The sequence below is a fragment of the Taudactylus pleione genome, unplaced genomic scaffold (assembly GCF_031769625.1).
Source record: "Taudactylus pleione unplaced genomic scaffold, aTauple2 ptg000046l, whole genome shotgun sequence".
In the NCBI taxonomy this organism is placed as follows: domain Eukaryota; kingdom Metazoa; phylum Chordata; class Amphibia; order Anura; family Myobatrachidae; genus Taudactylus; species Taudactylus pleione.
In genome coordinates, this window is record NW_028284448.1 from 6,433,639 (window position 1) to 6,455,589 (window position 21,951).

The 21,951-nt window shown below is 40.4% G+C and overlaps 1 protein-coding gene across 3 annotated transcripts in view; it reads right to left on the reverse strand.

The window, feature by feature from the left end:
- PDSS2 (decaprenyl diphosphate synthase subunit 2) overlaps positions 1-21,951 on the reverse strand; it is a 301,529-nt gene that overhangs the window by 161,951 nt on the left and 117,627 nt on the right. For all 3 annotated transcript variants that reach the window (XM_088460402.1, XM_088460404.1, XM_088460403.1), the window contains one exon: positions 14,918-15,052. In XM_088460402.1, the coding sequence (XP_088316528.1) occupies positions 14,918-15,052 (135 nt within the window). The remainder of the gene's footprint in view (positions 1-14,917; positions 15,053-21,951) is intronic.

Sequence of the window (21,951 nt, forward strand, 5' to 3'; positions counted from 1 at the left end):
GGATTAATCGAGACCATCGGAACTGGTCGTAGAGCTTAAGGTTGACCATACCCTCTCTTAAGCTCTACGATCATGTCAGTGTAAAAACCTCACATGTCACATGTGCCATGACGCTACTTTGCTAATTATGCACTCCCATAAACCGTATGCACTCCCATAAAACGCCGTTCGCATAATTAGGCACGCCTGCATTCGGATCTCCACTCCCCCGTTTTCAAGCACCTTCCCCTGTTACCACCCACAAACGCCTCAATATGTCACTCAACTACCGACCTGGCTATGTTCAAGGAGAGAGAAATTTCTGATCGTAGCGGCTATTTTGCGCACGCGCATTGCGAACTTTACGCATGCGCAGTATAGCGAACATCGGTGGCGTACGACCGTGCGGCCGCTTCGACCGACTCTGAATGAGGTCCTGAATGTGCACAAATTCCCACAGAAACACTCCAAAATCTTGTGGAAAGCCTTCCAAGAAGAGTGGTAGCTGTTATAGCTGCAAAAGGGGGACCAACTCCATATTAAAGTATATGTATTTGAATACAATGTCATTACAGTCCCTGTTGGCGTAATGGTCGTGTCCATATAGTGTATATACAGATATATATATAAACCCAAAGGGTATTTACCTGGTGCTCACTTCGGTGTTACTAAATGTAATGGGGGCAGCAAAGTTCTATAGAGAGAACCCCTTGTTTCTCTCTCCTTGATTAAACTTGAATATTTGTATGTATTACCATACAGCATAGACCTGCACCTGTAGTAGATCAATGTGGAACAAATGACCTTAGCCAAGTGATGTAAATTAGTCTGACTGTTCAAGAAATTAGGTAATCTGTAAAAATTACTTAAATCTATAATAAAGTAAATAACTCAGAGACTAGTAGTTATTTCTCTTTTTATTTGTATTGTTGTTTAAAGAGTTTAGGATTTAAAGTGAGATTTACGAATGTACAGTAAATTGATAATGTCCTCACTTGAGGGAGCGTGCTTGGGTGGGAATGAGTGGGGAGGGCTGTATGTTAGCCGTCATTCTGACCAGGCTGTCACCTGACAGGCTAACCGCTGCGCTGCCCGATCGGAGATGGGCTCCAATCATGGCAGCGGCGGGGGAATTGTGTTGGGGAGCTGCAGATCAGTGTTTAATAAAGAGTTAAAACAATTTGGTGTGTGTCCTGTAGTTTTTGTAATACTTTCTTTACATTGGGACTATAGGTGCCAGCAGGCCCTTAACGGCCCGCAGAGCTGATACATGTGGTTCTCCAAGTGCCGGCATGCTGGGGCAGGCTTGCTGGGACCTACGTTCCAACGTAATGAACAATATTAAACCAAGCTTCTACACATTCATCCTGCGTCCACTGCCTTCAGGATGCGAGGAGTAGCCATTGGTAGAACCTCGGTTGGGGTGCCAACTATCCAATGATTTTCAGCCTTAGGCTGACCAGTCTGGGGCCAATTAATGTGATGGCAGGGGGCCCCAACGCTGTGGGTCCCCCAGCTATGTCATTACCAGCTTAGCTGGTTCAGTCCAGTGCTGGTTATAGGAAAATAGGGAGAACCCCATTTTGATTTTACCCCCTATTTTCCTGTACCAGCCTGGCTGAAAGGTCCAAGAATGTTATGGATATGGAGTTTGTCGGTCGGTTTTGTGGTCGATTTTTGTTTGATTTTAAAACCGACCGTTAGTAAATCTGGGGATTCTATAGTTGTCTATGTAAAAGTATCAATGTTGGTCCGATGTTCAAATTTGGTTGAAAGTTAGGTTTTTGGTCGATTTTTCAGTCAGTTTTGACTTTAGTAAAACTCAGATTTTCAAAGTCGACAAAAAATGTACATAACACACAAAATTGACCATTTTGTAAAATACCCCTTAACAATTATCAAACTTTTATTCTCTTATTGATTTTAATGATTGCAAGCAGGGCAATCTTACCAGTAGGTGTTTTATTATAGGAGGTAGCCCATGTGCAGTCTCCTTGGCAGCCCCTTCTCTCGCACATGCGCTAAGTCTATGGCGCTACTTCCTGGTGTTTTCTCTACTGAACATGCGCATATCTCTGGGAAAATGGCTCCAGTGCCATTTTCCCGGTGATTTCTGCAGCAGCGGCGGAAAGGTAGTAAAGTCAGTAAGTGCAGGGTGAGCAGTGAAGTCCACCTTGAATCACGAGCTGTGTGCACAGCACAACCTACCCCCATTATAGATACACCAGTGCTTTACTTCTTTAACTCTCTCTGTCGATACCCAATCTTATTGTGTTCCTGTGTTTGTCCTCACCTATAAAACTGAGCATATAAGCTGGTACTAAATAAATAAATGTTTATAACATTAAAAAACATCGCCTAATTACATTGATCTGAGAGACATGACTCGTGGGGATAACAGAGGACATAAGTGGGACATTGCAAGTATCACTGTTCCTCTGTAAATGGACATATGGCACTAACATTTTCCACCTACGCTGACAATTTTTCACCTTCTAGATGACACTGTGCAACGTCGTCTGTACACATCACACTGTGCACATCTGTACACACACTGTGCAACGTCCGCTGTACACACCCGATGCACTATAGATATATTGCCCATTCAATAGAAACGAAAGGTATATCTATCAGTGTGTACCCAGCTTAAGGAACGTCACGATAAACAAGACAGATTAAGACTGGAGACAAACAAGAGTGGACAAACAACAATATCTCCAAGGGGCAGTGGCACTGACTAGTCAAGCAAGTAAGAGCAACAAAAAAACAAGCTGAATATGCTGTATCTGGAATGTGTGAACATAAACTTTAAACTTAATTTATTAATAATATTTGAACTATTTTATACCTACAGTATGTTTTTTTTTTATACATACCTACAGTATTTTTTATTTTATTTTTATACACAGGACCACATCTTATAGGTAATCTGTGTATATTCTTTATGTGGAACTCATACAGGTTTTTTTAATGATGTAGCAATAAATAATTGTTAACATTTTTACTATAGAATCTTCTGTAGTCAATATATAGAATTATATATTAGAATGTAAGCTCTCACGAGCAAGGCCATCTACCCTCTTGTGCTTCTCCTTACTATAGTGTCATTTACTTCTTACTCACCACTAGGGCACCTAACACTTGATTGCTTATGCTCTGTTGCTTATCTGGGTGATATGGTCGCTAATGTACCAATATATATTATCCATGTCCTGTATTGTATTGTTCTGTAAGTCACTTGTATACAATTTGTTTTTGTACTTTGTGAGGCGCTGCGGAACACTTGTGGCGCCATATAAATAAATGATAATAATAATAATATAGAATTGTTCAACATTGTTTGGGTTATTGCCACCAGATTCATCAGCTCACTACACTGTGCGTTCTTCCTCCTCCATTGTTCTACTTACCTTGACGGGTGACTGCCCCGTATAGACTAGCAGCAATGTAGAAACTCTGATTTCTGCTCCCAATACTATTTGTCTATATATCTCTTTACGACTGTTGGACTCAGTACAGGGCCCAGGGTTCACCCCCTCCCCCTTTTTTATTCTTATTATCTTAATACCTATTGGTAACATTGTGGAGCTCATGATCTAAATAATTAAAATGGGACACGTACATATAATGCTAGAAATGACATCATGATTATTTAGTTGGAGGTGTAGTGAAGCTGAAACTACTCGACAGATCATCACCAGCAGATCACCAAAACAAGGCAAGGTGCTGCTGGTACTTGTCAACTTCACTGGATTCTTCCAAGCAAAGCACTCATGAGGAAACGAGAGCACTCTCCGAACTGGAAGAGGACCTACTATCTCCTAGTGTGTGGCTGCGTTGCCTAGGTTTCAAAGCTGTAGAACTCTATCTGAAATTGTAGTTGATTTATTATATCCCCTCTACCCTCCCTGGAGTTTATCTTGGCGGCTGACTCGTCTCTCAAGTCTTCTGACTTGGCCACTTTAGTCCCATAGAGATACTCAATATATTGTTCTCAAGTTGTCAGCTCTTCTAGCAATATCAATTGACCACTAATGTATATATGATAACATTATTAGTGACACAGAAAATCTCTATAATGATATGGACCTTGTGGTTAAATGTACTTTGATTTGCGCCTTTAAAACCACAAACAAGTTTAACCTATAAGAGCCGCCTTTCCCTTAAAGCCAGATATGATTACTGGCACATAGATGCTACCAGGACTTCAGCTTGGGTAGTAGTGGATTATCAATGATTAGCACAATTCTAAAGAATAAAAAAGGACACAAATCTAGTCTAACAAATAAACAATACAAAATTAAGTAAAGCTCAATATTAATAATGCAAACAGAGTAAAGGCCGGTACACACTAGATGATATGTGTACATTCAATGTCGCTAACGTTGCGCGCTGCTATTGAATGCAGCATGGCCCCCGCCGTCACAATGTCGCTCCCGACATCGACAAGTGTGTGCACTTGCCGATACTGGGACTCCCGCCGGCTCCTGTCGCACGACTATTCGGCTGGGTACATATCGTTATGTGTACCCAGCTTAACAAAGAAATAAGACCTTTTAGCAAAAAAATCTACAGCCCCACACACGTGCACTAAAAATAATACCAATACTACTGGTGCAGTAACCAACCTCTGACAAGAAGTGGCAAACAAAGTAATAAAGATAAAGAAATAATGGCGATAATAAACAAAACCTATTTAATATCAAGGCAGAAGAGTAGTCAGAAACATTCAGAGGTCAGGAAAAACAGGGCAGGATCAAAGTCAGAGGATCAATTGAAGTCAAAACCAGGAATCAAAGCATCAAACCCTTCAGGAGCGCAGCTAGTCATTATTGAATAGGAATTATCACCGACACAGGTGAGTATGCAGTCATTTAACTGCTTCACTGCTGAGACTTTTCTCATCCTAACGCGGAGGTCAATACCATTATAGGGCTAAATGTAAGAGCCTGCGAGCCAGCGCAGCTGCGGGAATACATGCGAGTATGCCCGTATTTTTAAAGCAGCAAGCATGTTAAAGGCTAAACCAGCTCATAGTTTTTTTTTACTCATTCTAACATGTAAAAAAAAATAAATTAACACAAATTCAATTTCAAGAAAGGGAATCAAAAATCAAACATGATTTTTTTTTCCCAGTTTTATAAACATCAGAAAGAAATACTTTGTGGTTCTTGTTTCGGCAATAATCCACCATTCCTAAATAGTAAAAACAGGTTTCTATGCATAGTTTTTGACAAGAAAAAAATACACTTGAAATGCAAATATTTTATTTTTTTCAAATTTTGCAGTCTTGTGTATGAATAATGTGTATGAAGAATATTGTAGTCCAAGATGGCCTATCATATAGTAGACAAGTAAACAATCTATTATATTAAATAAGGGAACCATTTGTATTTACTACAAGATAGGAGAGATCTGGGTTTTATATATCCCTATCTGAGGAAAATGTTAATTATTGTGTACTGCTTCAGTTATTGTCTGATGAACACCGGACAATAACTAGGAAGGGGGCATATCGTTTGAAAGAGGAAACTCCCTTCTTTCAAGACACTGTGCCCCCATGTGTTTGCCAGACAGTATGGGCCTTCCTCCATCTATGGAAAACTATTTTTTTCTGTAGCACTTGGTGATAAAGTCTGATGATCACAAGACAATAGCTGCTAAGGAGGCCACATAATTTGAAAGACGGGTGTAATTATTAGTGTGATAGGGCGTAGTGCTTTGCCACCCATATAAAAATGACTATTTTCTGTAGCGCTGCATAATATTTCCTAGTGATCACCAGACAATGGTATCCGGTCTTTAGATCTATAATAAAAAGTTAGACAATGTTTAGGTAGATACCACAAATTAGGCAGGCAATAGGTCGACAGGGACACAAGGTCGACAGGGTTTATAGGTCAACACACTAAAGGTCGCCATGTAAGAAGGTCGACAAGTACAAATGGTCGACATGGTCAAAATGTCAACACTTTCTTCATTATTTTTTTTTAGGGTTAGGCACTTACCGGAGGGTTAGGGTTAGATGCTTACTCCAACGATTAGGGTTAGGCACTTACCCCAACAGTTAGGGTTAGGCACCAGGAGGGAGGGTTAGGCACTTACTGGAGGGTTAGGCACTTACTCCGACGGTTAGGGTTAGGCACTTACCCCGACGGTTAGGGTTAGGCACTTACCCGGGCAGTTAGGGTTTGGCACCAGGAGGGAGGGTTAGGCACTTACCGGAGGGTTAGGGTCAGGCACTTACTCCGACGGTTAGGCACTTACCCCGACAGTTAGGGTTAGGCACCAGGAGGGAGGGTTAGGCACTTACCGGAGAGTTGGGGTTAGGCACTAGAAGGGACGGTTAGTGTCAGGCATCTACCCCGACGTTTAGGGTTAGGCACCAGGAGGGAGGGTTAGACACCAAGGGGAGGGTTAGGGTGAAGATTAGGGCTAGAAAAAAAAAATGTGTCGACCTTTTGACCCTGCCAACCTTCTTACATGGCGAACTTTAGTGTGTCGACTTATTGACCCTGTCGACCTTGTGTCCGTGCCGACCTAATACCTGTCTAACTTATGGTGTCTACCTGTTTACTGTAGGCCTTTTGATCCACACTCCGAGACAATAGCTACTAGTGGGCCACATCATTTGAAAGTGGGGACTCCCCTGGCCACATACAGATAAAATTAATTTTCTGTGCTGCAGGGTAAGATTGTCTGGTGATCGTAGGAGATCACCAGGTAATAAGTACTAAGGAGACCCATCATTTGAAAGAAGGGAACCATTCTTTCTAAAATGCCTGCCCCTGATTTTATGGATGCCAGGCTGGGGGAGACCTTCAACCATCACTGGACAATGATTTTCCTGCAGTGAATGGGGTTTTGCCTGGTGATCAAACTGATCACCAGACAATAATCTCTATGGGGGTATGTAGTTTGAAAGAGTACCCACATTTCTCTAGGTGCCAGAGTCGGGGAGACAGAGGGACTTAAAGTCCCTATCCCTTTCTCTGGCATAACTTTTTTTTTTAAGTTAAAAAGATGTCGGCATGCCTGCACACCAACCCCAAAGCCCTGGTAGTGGAAACACTGATTCTCTGGACTCACAATCAAGTCTGAATCTGTATAAGTAGTGCCATGATGCAGCCGCAGCGGCTTTTTCCCATGACAAGTTCCATTATACTTCATCTGTGACTTTGTAAATGTTTAAAATGGGATGTAGTTTATATCCCGGATGTCGGCGTTCAGAATGTCAGCGCTGGAATCCCAACACCAATTCGAATCCAGACGCCAGCATCCCGACCGCCAGCATCCTGACGGGGGGCTAGTGTAGGCTGTGGGGAGGGAAGGTTAGGTTTACGGTGTGGGGAGGGTTAGGTTTAGGATACTTACATGCAGGTGTCGGTATCCTAAATGTGTCGGGATGCCGGCGCTGGGAATGCCGGGATCCTGAGCAACAGCATCCCGTAGCCGACCCGTTTAAAACTAATTAATGTGCAGTTAAAGCAGCAGCCCTGCATCTCTAGTACACTTTGAGTGGTGTTTTGGTGCACCTGCAATGCGAATAAGATGCAAATTTAAAGAAAAAGTATGCTATACCTCTCGTAGCGGTTCAGCCGTGCCGGGGATTCTCACGACAAATGTGTATTGCGGCTAGGTGTATGAGGACACATCTGTATTATTTATTTATATATATACACATACACACAGTATATTGTGCTAGATATACTGTATGTATTTAAGTTAAATTCTAACAACATTTTTACTTTTTGTGTAAAGCCTTGAAAAAAACAACACAGGTAATACATGTCAGACGGAGTGCTGGCATATTTCTTCTTCAATAAGTTTGATTAAAGAATAAAACAGGAATATTACCCCAAATACATAATTTGGAGGATTTTTTTTATTATTATTATTTTTTTTACTTCTACTTTCTTAGGCTTTTCCTTGCTATTTCATGTTTGATTAATGGGTATCCATACAGTTACCATGGGACCATAATACTGAGCATAGCAAAGCCAAGTACTGCATAGTTCTTGTGCATAAAGCCCAGATTTTACTGGATGCGTCTCTGATGGACTACACAATTTTTACATGTAACATGAGGTTCTATCCAATCCACAAAAGGAAAATTCGTCTCTGCTACTTAATCCCAAAGACTTTTCCATTTCCTCCTAGAATGCCTAAGTTTATGTTACTGACTTGAGTGTCAAATTAACAGCTGGCAGGTCGCTTCTCTGAAAATAAATTCTAAGGTCATTTTATGAAAGGAATCTGGAAAAAAGTCTCCATGTTATATTTAAACAATGTGTCTAGATTATCTTTGTATCACACACTTTGATTTTAAATGACTAAAAAATGCAGGTAACATTTTTGGGCAATATATATGTGTGAGTCTAGATCTGTATAAGAAGCACAATGGAACCGTGAATAAAAAGCGGCCACTCCATGGTAGCACTTCTTATACAGATTCAGACTCAGTCGCACACAGAAATACAAGTCTCGTATATATCAAATTAATCAGTACAGTCTCTTGATGCGGTGTGTTGTATCTGATTGCGACTAAGGGGTCAATCCAATTAGGTGAGAATTGCGAGGTGCGAGTTGCTATTGTCTCTTCAAATTCGTATAGCGAATTCATTTTGCAATCCAATTAGCAACTCGCACTGAATCAGACTAAATTCGCATCTTTCCATTCGCACCTCCCTGAGGGTGAGTGATGGAAAGGAAAGTCTTTATTTTAAGGTTAAAATGTTGGGACACTATGCTGAACACCTTGGACACCCCCCATAATGACTAATTAGGCAATTGGAAGTTTCAAATTGTCTTAATTAGTCCAATAATTACATGTCATATTTTGGGGTAAAAAAAAATGTCCTCAAATTACCCCAAATATCAACTTTTTTGTTAGTTTAGGCATCCCAAATTTAATTACAATATTTTTTTAATTGAAAAATAATTTTTTCTTATTTTATTTTTCAAGGTGCCCTCAAACTACCCCCAAATTACCTTTTTTTTCTACTTTTTTTGCATTTTCCTTTAATTCGTTTAATTAAACTAAAAAAAGGTTGTTTTTTTATCATTTTCTTGCATTTAAAAAAAAAAAACCACACAAATCATCCATTTGACACCATTTAAAAACATACAATACTTTCCTAATGCCCACAAACAGCCTTTTACACGGTCCTGCTAACGAAATTATCCATTTTGGGGGGGTCCAGGATGGTCTCCACACTTTTTCATGCCCTTCTCTCAAATCTCATTTGGCAGTCAATTCGCTCCCCCTCCGCTGTGAGTAGTGCGAATAGGTATTTTTAATTGGATTGGAGAATTCTCGGCTGCACGCTTCGATGTGAAGTCTGCAAGTTTCAAAAAACAAACTCGCTACTCGCAATTTGCACCAAATTGGATTGACCCCTAAAATGCATTTTCAGACAAAAAAAAACTGAAAAAGATACTTGGCGCAAGCCGAGTCGCATGCAACCTGGCTCACCGAGAAGGGCTGTCGGGCACCACTGAAGCAATACTTTATGAGGACACATCTGTAGTTCTTTTCACCAGAATGCTTGTTTTTAGCTTTACATCTGTCTCTTTATATAGTTAAGGAATATCATAGTAAGACTGTGTTGTGGCTTAAAAAAGGAGATTGTTGCTCAATATCGCTGAAACATTGCTAATGAAACTCATGAGGGTTGGGCATTGAAATGTCAGTTTCATTACAGCTTGTCAATGTATTTTTTTCCTGAGTGGCACCATCTATACTTCTATATAATTTCAAATTTCATTGTGGAGGGCAATGGGGAGAAGTCATTTCTACTAACAGAGTGCCAGAGCCTACACTGACATAAATATGTGTAGTCTCTGACATTCCCTCCCCCCCTCACAGCTCCAACCCAAATGCACCCCATCCCTTCACCAGTCATGGTCAATTTAATTACATGCGCTATAAAATTGCATGCATAGAAAGCATTATTCCTGACTTTAAAAACTGTCTATGTTATAAGTAAAGCTGCAGAAATAGTGGTTAGAAATTGTAAGATGACTGTGAAATTTAAAAAAATAGGTAAAATAGTTGATAAATATGATCACACTTCATGAATGGTACACCTAAGTGACTAGACATACCCTTAGTACATCGTATCAGGAAAAGTGGATACACAAATAACAACAGCACACTTGTTAAGAGATCTGTATGAGATCATATCAAAGTCTGAAAAGGAACAGAGTGATAACTGAACAAGACTGAAATGAGAGCTGAAAAGAATAGCAAAGTGCCTGTTACTAAAGAGATGTGCACTGTACTGGTGATACTTATTGAAATGCGGGAGAAGCTGATATATATTTGCAGGGCTGGGAACCTATCAGAGGATCTGACTAACTAAGGGCATTTGTTGCAAGGAGAAATAACCTGGCTGGCTATCTCACATCAACTAAACTGAGAAAGCATGCCATTGTGCCAAATAATGAATGTAGAAATAATGTTAGATTAAGTTGCCAAGTAAATGTGACAAGACTTTAGAGTAAAAAGGGAGTAGTACCGACTGTCAGAAAACAATTTACAGCTGACAAAGATCAGCAAACTCCTATTTGTCATGCAATCAATGTTCCAACAGAAGTGTGCTACCAAACATCTCATGCCATTAGATTGTAATGCAACAAAGGGGGGAATTCAATTAGCCGCTGTAAATTACTGCCCGCTAATTGATCACATGGGGTTATTCAATTAGCCCCGAAGCACGGCCACCTGCAGCACTTATCAGGGATTTTTCTCGGGACCCCAGCAGGCTCCGAAAAAAAAAATCCCAGATAATTAGCCTGTTTTCGGGAAGCCGTCAGAGAAAACACATAGGTCCGTGAACTTATCACGGATTCTATGTGTATTCACTCTAAAACAGATAGTCTAAACAGGCTCTAATTGTATTGCCCAAAGTAGAAAAAAAATAAGGAAAAGTCTAGTTTTACACCCCGAAAAATTATCTGGGCTAATTGAGTTCCCCCCATAGACACTGTCTTTATTACAATGACATGTATCTATTTTACTGTATAGTGAACAAGACATTCGAAACAGATGTTGAAAGCAAAACAGTGGCTTCTGCAACACAGAATTGTATTAGTTAAAAGGCAGTTACAAGCAAATTTTATAGCTCAAGGTTGTATGAAAGTGCCATAGCCTTGGCATGGTGAGATCACACATCTCTAGTGGGTTACATGGCATTACTGCATTTTAAGCAGACATATTAATAGGTCTTTTCCCCTTGCAGACAGATAATTGCCTGACAAGTACTGCTGTTTGGGCCGGGGAAAAGGAGTGAGGGTAGAGTCATGCACTCTTTTTTTATTTTTTTTAAATCATAATACCTGACAATTTGCTGACAAAAAAAGTAGTTGCTTTTATCTCAAGGCAGATTGTTTATATTAAATAGTTGAGCTTCACATGTAAAAGTAGTATAGCAATAAGGCAAAGAAAATACAAACTAAAGGTCAGTCGGTTTTGAACATATTTATTTCCTCTACAAGTGACTGGTTTCAAAAAGTTCAATTCAGAGAGCAAGTTGCTGCTGTAACGCCATGGAAACAATGGCACCGCAACTTGCCCCCCTTACGGGCCGATGTCGCCCAGGACTCCTGTAATTTTGTATTCAGCACTATGGGACTGCAATCAAAAGTCTGCGAGTCCAGAGGTACCGTAATTTCAGCATATAGCCGCACTTACTTGTGTCTAATTGAATCGACCCCAAAATGATGCTCCCTGAAACAAAATATGTTTTTTTCTTTTTTCAAACATGCAACAAAGCATATTCCTTATAACCATGGTTCCCTTATTTGATCCTCTTGGACGCGGAATAGTGAGCAGGGGAACCAATCACAAGATGCAATCTCCTCTCCTCCCAAAAGAGTAACGTAAGAATTGTGAAAATGGCTGAAGTGAGCAGCCGCGGCTTTTCCTCATTGTGCTTCATCTGCAACTTTATAAATGTGTAGAACCAATTCCTGTGCGGTTAAAGAGGCAGCCTAGCGTCTACGATACACTGTGAGCAGCTTTTTGCTGCGTCTGCGACTAAGGTGCAAAACTTAAAGAAAAATACGGTACGCTACTATGCACAAATAATAATCATAGAAATACCATGTGTTCCTTGCAATTGTCCTCACTTAGCTTGAGTGTTGGACAGCATACGTGTTATGGTCGCTCCTGAGAGGGGTTGAATATGGGATCCAGATGGTCACAATGCCGGCGGTCAGAATACCGACAGAAGAATCCCGATGGTAAAAGGGCCTGATTCAGGCCCGCTTGCAAGCGGGTCGATGGCCGGGCAGTGCGAACGCGTGGCGTGCGCAAGCCCAGGAGCGAGCGAGAAATCACTCACTCCGGGGCTCGCAGCAAAACGGGGTGGCTGTCGATGTTGATCGACAGCTCGCCCCATTTTGTAGGTGGGGTGGGGGGTGGCTGGACAAACGGAGGCGCTCCCAAAGAAAAGCCTGCTGTTTGAGCGCGACCCTACTGACATCACTAGTGATGTCAGTAGTGAGCTTCCGGCTCTATTAGAGCCGGAAGCTCACTGGGGCTTGCGGCAGACGAGACCCTACCTCAAAGGTCTTGTCGCAAGCCCGATGGTCACGATGGTCGCGACCGTCACATGGCCGCTCGCTAAAGCTGTGGGTCGTCACCCAAAGTTTAGCGCTGGGCCAGGAGGCCGGTTTTAAAAAAAAAAAAGAGCGGCCGCCCTGATTCAGAGTGAGCGCTCGCTTCTTGCGAGCGGCTCTGAATCAGGGCCAAAATCCAAACAGATTTTTTTTTACATATTCTAACTCCAATCCTAACCCACCCCTCCCGCAGCCTAACTCTAAGTTGGGTACACACTGAAAGATATATTGGCCGATCAATTGATCAGCCAATATATCTGATGCCCGTCGGCCAGTGTGCACCAGTGATATGTCTGTGAACAACGTCGTCCATCGGCCAGTGTGTACGGGCGGTCGGCATGCAGCAGATGCCGTGGGGAGGGGGGAGGGACATGCTAGAAGCAGATGATGGTCGTTTAGTGTGGATGAACGACCATCATCTGCGTATATATCTGCAGACCACTTGATCTGCAGATATATCTGTGCAGTGTGTACCCATCTTAACCCACCACTCCCGCATCCTAACCCTAACCGTCCCCTACCACAGCCTAACCCTCCCCCTAGTGCCGAACCCTAATCCTAATACTCACCTTTGGAATCTGTCGGTATTGTGACCGTTGGGATCCTGACCGCATCCCCCTGAGAGGAATTCATGCAAGATGGTTATATTCATGACTGTGTGCTACTGTACCTAATTCTCAAACTGATGCAACGCTTTTGCACAGAGCACAGACTGATTTTCTAACCTCTCCTGGAAGGGCGGAGCATAGAAAAACTCAGATTTTATTTTTTTATTTTGGTTATCTTACATGTAAAATGACTTCTCTAAAGTGATATGTTCTCTTTAGATTCACTCTCTTTCCCTGTCTGCTAATCACTTACCCAGCCTCATTTTTGAAAACCTAGACAACAAAAAACTAATAAGTCCTATCAAATAATATAGAAAGAGGATGCCCTGTGATACTGACAAGTTGATGTGTTTGTAAAACAGAGCAGCAGTTTACAACTGGCAAAATAGCTCTACAAGCTGCTCGTTTATTTACTCTCCGTAGTAGTTTTTCAAGATCATCATAAATCTGTGGAACTCAGAAACTTACTATGTATTTGCTTTACATTACTGTGAATGGTACACTTTAATGGGAGCTAAAAAATTATCTGTACATATGAAGATAGAATATAGCAGAGTCCTTCCATTTGCCAGTATGACATACAGATATAAGTCGCTCCGTACAGTTTGCACTTCTCTGCCTCTGTACGCTTATTACCATAAGTTGGAGCTGCCATTTTTTGCTTTACCAAGTAAACCATTCTAATAGAAATTTGATTGCTCAGGAACCCAAGCAGTGACGTAGCCAGGGGTGGAACGAAGGTGATGGGAATAAGGGAATCAGTATGATTTACCGCCGGCCGCATGGTTCAAATCCCGACAGCGGAAGCCTGGCAGGGATGAAGATCCCGAACGTCCATAGGTAAGTATAAACTAATCTAATTCTACCCCTAACCTCCCCTTAGGGGTGCCTAACCCTAACCTCCCCCCCAAGTGCCTAAACCTAACCCCCTCCCTTCCCCGCAGCCTAGCCCCAAGTCTCCCGGGGGATGCCTAACCCTAACCTCCCCCCGGGGGTGCCCAACCCTAACCCCTCTTCCCCTAGCCTAACTCTAACCTCCCGGTGGGGTGCCTTACCCTAAATCCCCCCCGGGAGCCCCTGATCTAATCTCCCCTCCCCCGCAGCTGTCTGCGCCCGGCTTACCTTCGATCGGTAAGCCGGGTGTCAGGCTCCCAGCGAAGGTCTAATGACAGGTGTCGGGATTTCGACACCTGTCATTAGACACTTGCCGAGATTAGACAGTCGGGAAGCCGGCGGTCAGGATTATGTCTGTCGGCTTCCCGACTGCTTCCCGGAATAAGTGATAATGGATGATAAGAGGGCAGGAGAAATGGAACTGATGTGACAGGGAATAAAAATAGTCCTTTTAGGCCACTTACTAGTGAATGAGCATCTATAAGCATGAGAGAAAAAATACTGTTTCTTATTGTACAAAGACAAGTCGCTTATACAAAAAGGACTTCTCTACAACAAAAGTTTAACGTGTTAGCAGTAAAACATTCTGCTGTACAGCAATAAAAATTGTCAGTCAAACATCATGGGGATGTTTCATTTTAAACAACTAAATTTCAGATGTTAAAAAATAATGTTTACAATAATTAGCATTAAAAAACGTTTCTTATTTCAAATAAAGTGCAAAATAAAAGCACAAAAAACAAGTCATGTGCATAACAATATCAAGTATAAATGGTTTGAACTCCTAATATACATAAAGTCTTATTTCCCACCTTGCATAAATACCGCTGACCATGTCATGCTGAAGAGGGTCATCCGCTGACTTACTAGGCCCAGCTGCTTTAGAAATTAGCAACACCACCAAGCCTCGCGTCTGCAGATTGTTGCGACTGTCATACACAAATGACCTGCAAAGATAAGACACTCATGAACACAATATACAATGGAACTGTAAGTAAATAAATATATATACAGTATATAAATACATGAGAATAAACTATACTTAGAACTTGCTTCTATAGTGATTTATGGTAAATAGTTTAAGATTTCATTTACAGTACTTCAGTCTCTTCAATGTCGTGATTGGCTTTCAAAGGTCCTGTACGTTAACGATAACCGATACGGAAAATAGAGATTTAAGTGGAGTTCAAAAAGTTAAGCAAAAAAAAACAAACAACTAAATGAATTGCTAGCAATTTGACTACTATTGTTAATGCTGCCTGAGCTGTGCTATGTAAATTATGAGGACAAGATTTAATTAACACTCAAATTGAAACCCATTTTACCTTCTTTTAAATTTCCCATTTTGACACATTTCCTATGCTAAACGCCAACTTGAAACATGAAAAGGACAAAAGGCAAACAGAGAGTATCAGTTCTGGCCATTTCTTCTCACTATTTATACTTCAGAAAGTTGTGAAGCTATTCTATATTTTTAGGTAACTTTTTTCTGCCAGCAATAACTTTACAGGTCTTTATACAGTAGTCTATGAATGTGAATTGTATATTGTTTTTCATGGGGAGTGATATTCCATTATACTACCAGAATAGCAGGCTATTTGATTCTATAATTTTACAGTCCCTTACATAGACACCTTAATATGTCATCAGAAAAGTCTCTTGGCTTTAAGCAATATGCATATTTTAAAGTGTTTTTATTATTTTATTTATTAAGAAGAAAAACACATCATACAATAACAGTTGATATTCTATAAAGCACAACATGACAGTCAAAGTAAAAAAAAAATATACAGTGTACAATTAAAAATAACAAAGCACACAGAAAAAAATAAAATGAAGTCACGAATAACAATAAGAGGAAAATGATACTTAAGGAAATTGTGGCAACTGATAAAGTCTTATTAATATATTTATTTACTTAGTAACGGCCATACCTAAAATGGAGGAGACCCTCTAGCAAGTAGCTCCATATTATACCATGTGGTCATTCTAACTACTACTTTTGTAACATGATCTCTAGTAGATAATGGAAGAGTGAATAAATAGGGGAGCCAAACCATGAAATATTTCTCTGCTTGGCATTCTACACCAATGGAAGACTCAATCCAGTCCATCTGGCATAGATAGGCTAAGCGAGGTAGCATAAGAGAAATAGAAATAGAGTCGGAATGTATCCACCAGGATAGAATCGTTATTTTTAAGCTGCTGCTATGCGACCCGCTTGTAATTTAACTCTCTTAGATATTTGAGACGAAGTTGAAGGAACATATTGGTTCCAGAATGCCAAAGACATATGGACCATAAAATATACCTATACCTAGTATACCTAACTCATTATTAATATAATTTTGTACATTGGAATTATCAGAGAATCCAGTGAGAAACCTAAGTCTAGGACTATAATATGCCCTATGTAACAATTTATAATGCATTTCTTCATAAGGAGGATACCAATTGCTTAATGAGTTGCATACAGGATAGAATAACAGTTTTCTAATCTATTTCTGCAAATGTATCTTTCCATTTTTCCAGCCCTGTAGTCACTTTAGATAAACACAACCTTTGTCTAGTATGGTCATAAAGCATCGATGTAGGGTGGGGGCATCGGGGTCTAAGTCTTACAATACCATCTAAAGAGAAGTACAAATCAGTCAGTTTCAAACCAGATAATAATTGTCTAACTACATATCTGAAAGTAAGTGAAAAGTGGGAAGTCAAGAGAGGGGCACTTCTCTTTAAGCTGTGACAGGGTAAGGATAGAGGAGCATGCTAAATCTAGAAATTGATATACCAGTTTGAGTCCCTGGATGTGTCAAGATCGAACCACCGCATTAGGCTCACCACATTGGAAAGCGGGGTTCGAGATTAGTGGTCGAAATAATGAGTGAGTTGGAAGTAGGCCAAGCCTTTTTCAAACTAGATGCTTGATCTAGGGTCGTATATACAAAATTATCATCTCTACTAATCCTTGTCTTGTGGACAAGGAAGATTAACCACATCCAGAGACAATGGTTGTAGTTTAAATAGTGAAATGCGAGGACGTTTACCGGTCCAGATGAATTTATTCAAAGCCATAATGATTTTCTATCACGTTTAGTAAAGGTAAGGGGCAGCATTTGCAGTGGATATAGGAGGCGAGGGAAAGAGACCATTTTAAATAAATTACATCGTCCTAGATATGGTATCGGAAGATGTTTCTATCTCTCAAAGGGGCAGACGTATGAAGCTCTGGGAAGTGATAAGTGGAGAGTGATAAATGACCAAACACTCAGCTCCCAACTGTTATTTTTAAACACAGCCTGGTAGATAGGAGCTGAGTGGTTGGTCGTTTATCACTCTCCACTTTCTCACCTTTCAGAGCTTCATATATCTGCCCCAGTATCACCTAACGTTCGGAGAATAAAATGTGGGATGTTAGAGGAATATACATAAAATGGTGAGGGTGCAATCCATAAACCCAAGTATTTCAAATGTCCCTGAGCTCATCGAAAAGGAAACATATCACCCCACCCAGTCCTAGCAGCAAAATGAAGTGCCAAAGCCTCAGTTTTATTAAAATTAATAAGGAAGTGCGACATTGGATTAAAATCTTGGAGCGTTGTCAAGCAATATGCAGTGTAATATCGGAAGAGTCCAAAGGTGTGTTTGTGTGTATATGTTTTCTTCTTTTAGTGCACTGTTAACTGACTCATGTGTTACCCCTTCACCAGGAAAGTGGTGTAGAAAATACTCATTGATGGCATTTGTAGTGTTATTATTTGATGATAAACATTGCACAAATATGTGAACTGTTTAAGATAAGTAATTTGTGAGGTTTCAGATGAAAGATTTCCATATAACATTTAAGTTAAAATAGACTTACCTTAAGCTGGCAGATGTCATATCAGCAGACTGTTAAATTACTATAAATTACTGTTCTAAACCAAGCAAAGACCTTTATACCAAGCAAAGACTTTGTGAGTGACATCACAAAGGATGTTTATGATGCCAGGCACATCACCAGCCTAGTAAGCTGATCTCAACCTGCCAGAATTTCTGCACTGTTCCTAACGGGGGAATAATCAATGCTCCAATCAATGTTTTTCTTTTCACCAGCAATATAGAAGTTGGCAGCATGCCAAATATCAACTGTCTACATCACCTGGAAGCTAATTAAACACATACATATATCCAACATATTATTTGTCTCTCCTTACGCACCTTACTCTCTCCCCGGCATTGAGATACCTCTACTCTTCGGTCGGGGCTGTCACATCGCAGCAGTGGGAGCCCTTGGGGGGGAATGTCTTATTCGCAAAGCGATGCAAATAGCACAAGCAGCTGATTAAAATGATATGTGGCATATGAACAGCCTATGTTCTCTGTGCAACTGCGGCTGTATCTACATGCAAAATGCTACGTTACAATGTCACAGCCAGGATTTACATTTATGTTTTATTTTTTTTTGGTGCAGCGAATAAAACTGTCTGTGAAGATACTTGCACCAAGGCCCTGGACTGGTGTACTACTAACTGGCTGCAGTATGACAAGTGCAACCATTTACCCCAGGAGACTGCACCCTTACTCGGATCTTGCCTATATGTGTATATATAACACAGTTAATTAATTTAGAATAGTTCAAATAACCCCTTTGTTGTCCTGTTAAATCTTTCAGTGTTCTTTTAGTTGTTGAAGTTGGAGGATAAGGTTCGTCTTAGTCTTTCTACAAGGAGACCCTCACACCAGAGTTCACCCAAAAATACAATAATCAGTTTCGTATACTTGATTCATAATTGTTTTTTGTTATAACAAGTTAAAAAATTTGTTGCATGCAGAGTGGCCTATATAAAAAATACTATATAAGATAGTCACTTAAATGACACAGTAGCTGACACAATAACAATAATTTCATTTGGATCCCTAGATGATAGTGGTCCAATAGTTAACCAATATTTCACAATATTACTTAGCAGGATATAAACTACATGACACAATAATCACTCATGCAGAAATTACACAATATCAATACCTTCATTTAGACCCCTAGGTGATAAAGAGTTCAGGGTATAAATCCAGCACAACTCTCTTTTAGACAGTTGTAAATCTCTACTCCTCCCCTCTACAATGTGTTTTATATTATATTTTCTGCACAAATTCAGCGTTAAAAAGATAAATTATCAAATGATGCAAAAAACAAGTCAAAAAGGTGAATACATATGAGACTGCTTTGTTTGCCATTATGCCTTCAATTGCCATATCCACACAAAGCTCTGATATCTTCATTAACAATTCTTTACATACATTACCCAAGTGACACTTGCTTTGACAGTTGCAAAAGCATGTACAGGGATGTATTGGGACAATGGGTCTGATTCAGGTTGGTTCGCACACACCCCCACTCGCTGCGAAAATATGCTAATGAATGCAATCGCACGGCAACCACAGCTCTATACCAAGCCGCCCACTTCCCAACACGTGCATGCGCAAGTCAGCGAAAACATCGGTACCATCGAGTAACATCGGAACCATCCGCACAGTTGTGGTTGACCTGACCCTACCGCAGAAACTGCTAAACTTCCTGTCACCATCTAGACTTCTGCCAGCATATGCTATCACAGGGGCTTAATTATGCACGCCCCTGTAACAGCATTTAAAACGCCCAGGCATGCCTGCGTTTCTCTGACTACCCCCCGTCACCACCCTCAAACTGCGATGTGGATGATTTGTCATTCCGATTCACCTCAGAATGGCAAATTGTCCAATATATCATCTAGTTTGTGCCCAGCTTAAGATGAAGCGACTATTAGAATAGTTGACATTCTACTGTTGCTTTTTGCATATGCAATAAATGCAAACAAATATATCCTGAATTCATGGTTTCCTACAATTTATTTTCAATTTGTACAAAATGCCCACATTATCCAGCATACTGTAAATGTGAAAATAAAACCATAAAAGAACAATGCAAGCTTTAAACAGCAAACCTGATCAAACATGTTATGGTGTTTCAGACTTCAAAATGTCTGTTTTATATACTCATCTGTCATTTTCCACTCTGCTCTTTTGTGGCTACTATTTTGCCAAATGATCCCTGGCACAGCACTTAGTCACCTGCTGTCCAGAGTGTATATTCCTGCCTAAATGTTCTCATCTGGTTGTAGAAAGAGTTCCTGAAAATAATCCAGTGTCATGTGTTGTTGGTAGGTTTAATTTTTTCTTCCATTTTTGCTTATGTTGCTCTCCTTTGCCTCTCTCCAGGCGTGTGGCTGCTGCCACATGCTCATTAAATATAATTGGTGCATCTGGACAGTTTGGGGCTTTTTGTTGTTTTTCTATCCTCATAATAGTTGATGTGGATCCCTTGGAGGGCTCACTCAGGTACTCCATATTCTTCCTGCGCCTAAAGCAATGTCAAGTGGTTGATGAAGTCCTTAGTCTTTATAGGATATTATTTATTTTGCTGCAACATCCTATTTATATATGGTTTTAATGTTAACAGTCATTAGAATACAGATTCCTTTAAACTCAAATATAAGTTGATCATGAATATAAGTGATCAAGAATGAGCACCCCACTTCCTGGCGCTTAATTTAAAAAATAAAATAAAAAAAATGGTATGTTTAATTAGTAATGCATTCACAACTGCTGCAAATAGATCAAAACTGGCTGCTGGCCCAGTCAACTAGAAAGCCTTAACAAAAAAAAACATTTGACTGTGCTAGTGTGAAGAGACAATTTACTTATATAATAAATATAAAAACAAATCTGGTCATCGGTTTAATCAAATAAAATGGGTTCTCTTGTTCCGCAACTAATAGGTAATTTTATTAACCTAAATATGTAGTATACACAAACAATGAAACAATAAAAAACATACAATAAATCTCTGATTAATAGATTATAGTGCAATATTGCTTGCTTCATAAAAATAGTGCTGCAGCTGCCCGGTATTAAGGCCCCCATACACGGTGCGATGGCACCGTGCTAGGCGACAGGGGATCCGTCATCCCACATATCGGGTGGTCCGCACACACGATGTGATCGGGAGGCCGACTGCCCGATATGCCGGCTCCCCTCTCACCCGCATAGCAATCCATGGGATTGCACATCGCATCCCCTGATCAATTGGTCCTGCAAAAAGATCAGGGGGTGCGATGTACGACCCCACGGGAGCACACTCGGCCCGACATCAGGGCCATACACAGTGCGATGTAGCAGGCAAATCTCACCAATCAGTGGTGTATGGGGGGCCTTTAGTCTGATTACTTTTAAAGTCTCTTCTATATAGAAAAGAGCGCAGAGTTCAATTACCCGATAATAACAATTCTGTTAAACTATTGCTTTAAAAAAATATGCATATGCCTTTTAAGAAAGTTCTGGTGCAGAAAGCTATATCATGTCAGATAATGCCCCTAGGTGAGTGCTAGAGTACCGCTAGTAAACCCGATGGTGTCAGTCTTGTGGGAGACTGTCAGAGAAGTAATGATGGTCCAGTACAAAGCACATGGCTCATATTATATATATAGCTATGGGAAGGTGTTTTCATTTTGGGTTTTAAGGTTACATGATAAGATTACATTGGTAAAAAATTATTTATCCATAGGAGATACACCTTGTTTAAAGTTTATAATAAACCTCCTCCCACAGGCACAATGTAGTTATACTAATCAATCACATGATCAAACTATATACTACACTGAAGTAAGCGAGACTGATAAAGTATCCTCAGGCTTTTTGTGTATTTGGAGTTGAAGCCCTTAGGATCTTGCAACTACCAGTTAATAGGACAGAAATTGTGCAGCTGTAGCTATACATAGCCAATTAAGAAGCTAATGGCAATGCTGTTGCAGTCTATTAACATGGGTTT